Source organism: Otolemur garnettii, unplaced genomic scaffold, assembly GCF_000181295.1.
Source record: "Otolemur garnettii isolate 467f Iridium unplaced genomic scaffold, OtoGar3 scaffold00222, whole genome shotgun sequence".
NCBI lineage: Eukaryota > Metazoa > Chordata > Mammalia > Primates > Galagidae > Otolemur > Otolemur garnettii.
Window position 1 is genome coordinate 137,262 of NW_003852617.1, and position 7,174 is coordinate 144,435.

Genomic DNA, 7,174 nt, shown 5'->3' on the forward strand with positions numbered 1-7,174 from the left:
CTGTTCTTTGGCTAGAGAGAGCAGGCATATGTTGGCATTTTTGCACCAATCTAGACTCATTGGAATTTGTGGATTATTCAGCTCTGCTCATCTCTGTGTTGTACCAAGGTCCCTAGCCAGACTGTCTTCTATAGTTTGCCTTTCAGAGTCTTCTGTGTTTATAATATATATATTATCCAGGGTTTTTAATTGTAGGAAATGAAAAATATTCCCTACTCTTCTATCTTCTTAGAAGAGAAGTTGACTGTGGCTTTTAATACCATAAGTTAGTTTTTCCTGCTTATTTTTTTCCCTAAATGGAATCCTATGGTATATGAAGTTTGGTTTTGTTTTTGCTTCTTTCAGTCTGTGTTTACGAGGTTCATCCTGTCACTGCATGTAGTTTGTAGGTTCTCCAGGGCAGAGGCTGCAGGTTTCCTGCCCAGAGGATGAAAGTCTTGCCAGCCTCTGGGAATCTAATGAAGAACGTGGGGTGGGGGCTTGAGACGGCACCAAGACCTAGAGTCCAGGATGCACTTGTCCTCTCCACGTCCTGTTTTCAGGCTGGTGCTGCTGCTTGCAACTCCATCAGGTGTTCTGTGGCCAGAGAACCTATGTTTTATGTTTTCCAGAGGAAAACAAACTTTAGTTGTTTGGCCAACTATGTGGAGTGGAGAAGGGGATTGAAAGGTGGGGTTTAGGCTTTCAGTTCTATTTAGGCAGCACCCTCCCCTACAACTTGCAGATAAACCTCATGTGACCAACTCATGAATTTTTGAGGGATTCTGAGTAGCAAATTGTATTAGTTCTTGGCTTTCCCCATTACCAACCAATTTTAGTTTTCTCAGAGTTACTAAGTAATTTACCAATCGTTTAACTACTTTCTGCCTCCCAGAATTTCATATATTGTTATCCTATGCTCTTTAACTCATTCTAGTCTGACTTATGACCCTAAAAGTCTGTGTGTTATTTTAATGGGGTTGAGGGAAAGATTCAAAATAGATATGTTGAGTCTTTTCACTCAAAAGTTTCATACAGTTTTATACATTATAAACATAAATGAGTATTTTTAAAATTTTGAGCTCAAGAATTAAGTTAATTTGGAAAATAAGTCCATGGGGGACTTATTTGTTCCTCTCAGGTGATGAATTGGAATTAGAATGGCTGAGTTGGAGAGATGAAGGGACTAATGATGAGGGGAAAATATGTTTAGAATACTGAAGAGAGTCTTTCAGGCAGAAATAATTTTATTTCACTTTTCCTTCAGGCTTTCTTAGAGGAAAAAACAAGATGTTGGCTCAGTGCCTGTGGCTTAAGTGTCTAGGGCGCCAGCCACATACACCTAAGGTGGCAGGTTCGAATCCAGCCCGGGCCCGCCAAACATCAATGATGGCTGCAACCAAGGAAAAATACCCAGGCATTGGGGTGGGCGCCTGTGGTCCCAGCTACTTGGGAGGCAGAGGCAGGAGACTCGCTTGAGCCCAGGAGTTGGAGGTTGCTGTGAGCTGTGATGCCACGGCACCCTAAAAAAAAAAAAAAAAAAAAAAAGGAAAAACAAGATGTTTTCCATTCACCATGGAGAAAAGCATGATTTGGGAACTACATAGAATCGTTGTTGTACAACATGGTGAACATACCAAATGCCACTGAATTGTACACTTTAAAATGGTGAATTTTGTGTTATGTGAATTTTACTTCAAGTAAAAATAAAATTAAAAAAAAATATATTATTAGTGACTGAAACAGACACCAGCTAAAACCACAGCTTCTGGAAGAACTACTTATTTTTGCTCACCTTGGACATCTCTTCAGACTTGACCTTGGCCTTCTATGGGCCTTGTGTTTAAGAGCAGGTCTCTGAAGACACCCTTGTTGATGACAGTTTTGTTCAAAGGGATCTCCACAGAGTACCTTGTGGCCATGAGGTGATTGTATTATAAACTTTCACAAAAGACATGATCTCTGATCACTTGGTGATCTTCTTGCCCAGGGCAGCTGTCACTTTGCAGAGATAGTGGTCAATTCCAGCCACCCGAGCATGGCTGTGGGGGTGGTCTGAGGTGCCATCATCAGTGTTCTTCACTATGACAGGTTCGTGTCCAGAGCAGTGTCCAGCTAGGACTGGCACCACTTTTCCTGGGTTTCATGAACTTGCCCATGTCTGGTGCCACCCTGGCCTTCAACCACTAGAACACAGATGGATGGTGGTGGATTGGAAACAAGTAAAAATATTTTAACCTAAAAAAACCAACACATGAATACAAGATACTAGCAACCAGCTTCAGTTGTAGAAGTGCACTAGGCTCCCTCTTTCTCATTACATTTGTGGTTGTGGTTAAAGTGCAATCTGTTTTTCCCTATAAACAGAATGGTTTTATTTTCTAAAGAATTTTAGACTTTATGATGCAGTGGATTTGTTTAAACAGTGAAACCTAGAAACTGTGAAAAGTGTTTATTTTCACCTCCCTATCATTTGTACATTTTCCTTAGGAATCAGTGAAAAGATTAAGAATGAATATGAGCCGTAAACCTGACACTGGAAGATGTAATTAGTCAGTCATGGCCACAAAGAGTATGCAATTTTTTAAAAGCTATTTTTCTTTACCAGTATTGTGTGGTTGCAAGTGGTAAATGATGAAAATCCTTTCTCACAATTACTATTTTAGCTACAGTTTGTAACGCCTTAGTTTTCCTGCAAGATGAAGTTCTCTGTTTACATGTCATGATTTTCATTACTAAGCCATCGTTTAAATTTTACTTTACAGATCAACAACTACAACTCTGAAGGTCGTAAACTTTCTGATGGTGGTGGTGAGCCATGGCGGCAGATGATAAAGTTGCGATCCTAACTGATGATGAAGAAGAACAGAAGAGAAAATATGTGCTTGCTGATCCCTTTAATGGTATTTCCAGGGAACCAGAACCACCTTCCAATGAAACACCCTCCTCCACAGAAACATCTGCTATTCCTGAGGAGGAAACAGACTGGATAGAGAAACATTGTGTTAAGATAAACAACGACCTTCTAATTTCCAAGGTCTTTTATTTTTTCTTTTACTCTGCCTATGGCTCCCTCTACCCACTTTTGCCCGTGTATTATAAACAGCTGGGAATGTCACCAAGCCAGAGTGGACTTCTAGTGGGTATTCGATACTTCATTGAGTTCTGCAGTGCCCCCTTCTGGGGTGTGGTTGCGGATCGCTTTAAAAAAGGCAAAATTGTCCTCCTCTTTTCTCTTTTATGTTGGGTTTTATTCAACCTGGGCATTGGATTTGTCAAACCCGCTACCTTGAGATGTGTACCAAAGATTCCCCCGACAGTGCGCCCCACCAATGCAAGTCATCACTTAACTGTTCTGCCAACAAATTCCTCTGTTACCACTTTCCTTACTGTATCACCAAAAATGCGTGAGAAACGGGAACTGCCTCCTTCAGACGGGCCATTAATGTTAGAGACAGGACTCAATGTCTCAGATGCTGTTACTGTTTCAGCAGCCCCGGACAAGTTCAGTGAACCCACTCTGCAGCCTCGGACACATGAAATTACTGACCATATGATGGACTTGACCTTGAACTCTACCACAGCTGCCCCTGCCCCCCCAGGAAATATAACCAGGGAGACAACCACTGCTATTGTCACGACCACCAAATCCTTACCTTCTGACCAAGTCACTCTTGTTTATGACCAACAAGAAGTTGAAGCTATATTCTTGGTGATCTTGGTAGTTGTCATCATAGGAGAATTTTTCAGTGCCTCTTCTGTCACGATTGTAGATACGGTAACACTCCAGTATCTAGGAAAACACAGAGACCGCTATGGATTGCAGCGCATGTGGGGCTCCCTGGGCTGGGGCCTGGCGATGCTGTCGGTGGGCATAGGGATTGACTACACCCACCTAGATGTGCTCATCGATGGGAAGGGGTGTAAGCCCCCTGAGTACCGGAACTACCAGATCGTCTTCATTGTCTTCGGCGTTCTCATGACCATGGCCTTGATTGTGGCAACTCAGTTCCGGTTCCGCTACAACCACTTCAAAAACAATGATAATAAAGGGAAGGAGGTGGAGATCCCTCAGGTGGAGAGAAACACCTCCACAGAGTCGTCTGAAGAGACCCCGACCACCGCCAGCCACTCGCAGGCCTTTAGCTTCTGGGACTTGATCAAACTGCTCTGCAGCGTGCAGTACGGCTCCGTGCTGTTCGTGGCATGGTTTATGGGTTTCGGATACGGTTTCGTCTTCACCTTCCTCTACTGGCATTTGGAAGACCTGAATGGAACTACAACCCTCTTTGGGGTCTGCTCGGTCCTGAGTCATGTATCTGAGCTGACGGCTTATTTCTTTAGTCACAAGCTTATTGAATTGATTGGCCATATCAGGTAAGAAAATGCTTACTATTCCTGCCCCTCAGCAATTGAATTTTATCTTTCTATGGTTTGTATCTTCTTTTAGCACATTTAGAGATACTATAATTTGTGTTGGGGATAGGGTGGGGGTGGGAGTGGGGCTTTCTGTTCTTTATCCTTAAAATAGAAATGAAAGGAAGGAAATCAAGAAGCTAGGAGGACTGTCTAATACAAACAAAAAAAACGGCTGCCTCCTCTCTCCCACCACTCAGAAAGGATCTGTAGGTGATTTTACTTATGTGCTAAGAGACTCTTATGGTAAATGTTTTCAGGTATGAGAATACCAATTTAGTGAATATAGAAGTCCACAGACCTTGAAGGAGCCACCCATCCTAGGCACTTATGTAGGAGAGTTTACGTGGATAAATTGGATTTTTATTTTTTTTTTAGCCTTTGTTTGTTCTTAGTCACTTGATGGCATAGAGCTTGAATATATGGTATACAAAGATGTCCCTTATATACATATTTAATAAGGCAGTAATGTAACCCAGTGTAATCCCTAATCCATGGAAGAGGTTCTTAACTTTTTCTGATTGTTAACATGATTCTCTACATTTTTGTTTGCTTTGAAGACATGGGATGTTTAAAAATATTTCTTCCACCTAAAATTTTCCATGTAATCTTTTGGTCAAAAGAAATCTCTAAATGCCTGGTGCTTCTTGTATAATGCTTCTCACCATTACTGTTTGCTTAAAGCTAATTGAACAGTACCTTGCTCTTTATAGATCTTCCCATTTTATTGTTGGCTCTAAAATGTGGAGCCAGCTACACTTAAGTAAGCGTTCCTGTCTCATAGAAAGGTTTGACATGTCTGCCCCTAAAATTTGAATGCCATAACCTATAAGAGAAAGCAGCTGTATGTGTATGTGACATATGTAGTAACATTGAAATCTGTGGTTTCTATGAGAAAATTAAAAGGGAGAAATAGCAAGGATACATATAATAAGACTTGAAAAACATTGATCTTTCCTTCATTTCTTTTCTCCTGAGGAAAATATTTTGTAATTTAAAGTTTCAACCAAGAATCAATTTTTTCCTTAAACAATTATGAATATTTTTTCTGATTTGGTCTGGTTTTGCTTTGGGAGGCTGTGTCCTGTTCCTTCTCGTTCTCAATCTTTGACCCTTTTGTTTCACTAAACAAAGTCAGGCACTGTGTGGACAGTTCCCGGACCCACAGAATCTGTGAGGCGCATTAAGTGGGAGCAATCTGAAAAAGAGCCATGTGATTCTAAGAACTTGGGCTGTCTTTAACCTTGTCAGGGGCATGTTTGCATTATCTGAGCTACGATTCTTGACTAAGATGAATTATGCATTTCAGTTTGGGAGTGGATCTCACTGCCATTAATAGCATCTTTAAAATTACCATCATTCATTCCCAGAAAGGTACCAGTTAGGTATTAACAATAGGTGAAGTGCCTAGAATTACTATTTAATAAGTCAACAGCATTAGGTGAACACTGACTCAGTCTGGAGTATGTGTTCAGGTTCTGTTTTCAAAGAAATTGTTTATATGCTAGAAAAGGTAGATACAATATTTTCATGATAAAATCCTAGTGCATTTACTGTTACTTTTGGTTATTACATGAGCTTATACTTCTCTTTCCCAAGTAGTATCAGTTACTCATTATATAAAAACCTACAGCTGACTTAACCTTAAATTTCTGGTTTTATGTACAGAAAGCATCTCCCTATTGTTATTTAATGATGTAATAAAAGATGATGGCTCTGTGGTCACCTTGTTGCTCCTAAGAGCCTGCTGGCATTCCATCAATATGAGATCATTCCCTCTTTTGAATTTTAATTCTGTCCATTAAATTGTATTAATTAAGTACTTTCAATATGATAGCTAAAATGAGATTACATCTACATACTCAGGCAGAATGGATATATTTCTTTCCGTAATAATTTTGGGAGCCCAATCAGGTGGTGGTGGTTGAGATTGGGGTTTAAAGGTGTAGTGCAGATAGTTTACATTTCCTTTGAAAGAATATCATACATTACACACTTGGTGAAAAGACACTATCTTTCTCTAAAATTTTAGTCTTTCTGTGTATTCCGTGTCTGATCCAAAAGGTTAAGTCTGTCTGTGGCCCTGTATGTAAGCATGTAGATTTTTTCAGTGTTTTGTGACTATCTTATTGGGAGTTTGTTTTTAGGAGTCAACTCAACCCTAAAAATTATAAATATCTTAATGTAATCAGAAGTAAATTTTCTTTTCTTTTTAAAGACAGAGTCTTACTCTGTTGCCCACCTTAGAGTGCTATGGCATCAGCCTAGCTCAGACTCCTGGGTTTAAATGATCCTCTTGCCTTAGCTTTCTGAGTAGCTAGGACTACAGGTGCCCAGCACAATACCCAGCTAATTTTTCTTCTTTTGTATAGATAAGACCTTGCTCTTGCTTGGACTGGTCTTGAACTCCTGAGCTCAAGCGATCCTCCCGCCTTGGCCTCCCAGAATGCTAGGATTGTAGGCATGAGCCACTGCACCTGGCACACAGATTTTTTTATATAGAGTCTTAATAAGAAAAATTCACCCCAGAGAACAATTTTAAAAAATAGTATATTCAGTTTTGAACTACTTAGTATTTTGACTATTTCATAACCTGAGCCCAGTTTTTCAGGAAATAACAAATCAGTCCAAACACATGTGCACGAACACTTACAGAGTAGATGATTTTGACCTTGGATTTTGTCCTTCTCTGAAAAATGACTTTCTCAGGCAAGTAGGATCATGCTTAATATTTCTTTTTTCTTTCTGTCTTTTTTTTTTTTTTTTTTAAGAGACAGAG

At 40.1% G+C, this 7,174-nt stretch overlaps 1 protein-coding gene and 1 pseudogene across 1 annotated transcript in view; one reads left to right on the forward strand and one right to left on the reverse strand.

Annotated features, from left to right (window-relative positions):
* Positions 1–1,732: 1,732 nt before the first annotated feature.
* LOC100959504 lies at positions 1,733–2,138 on the reverse strand (annotated as a pseudogene).
* Positions 2,139–2,797: 659 nt separating this feature from the next.
* The window catches only part of MFSD6 (major facilitator superfamily domain containing 6), a 48,398-nt gene continuing 44,021 nt past the window's right edge, over positions 2,798–7,174 (forward strand). Inside the window, exon 1 of the mRNA XM_003801821.2 lies at positions 2,798–4,356. Coding sequence (XP_003801869.1) covers positions 2,798–4,356 — 1,559 coding nt within the window. The remainder of the gene's footprint in view (positions 4,357–7,174) is intronic.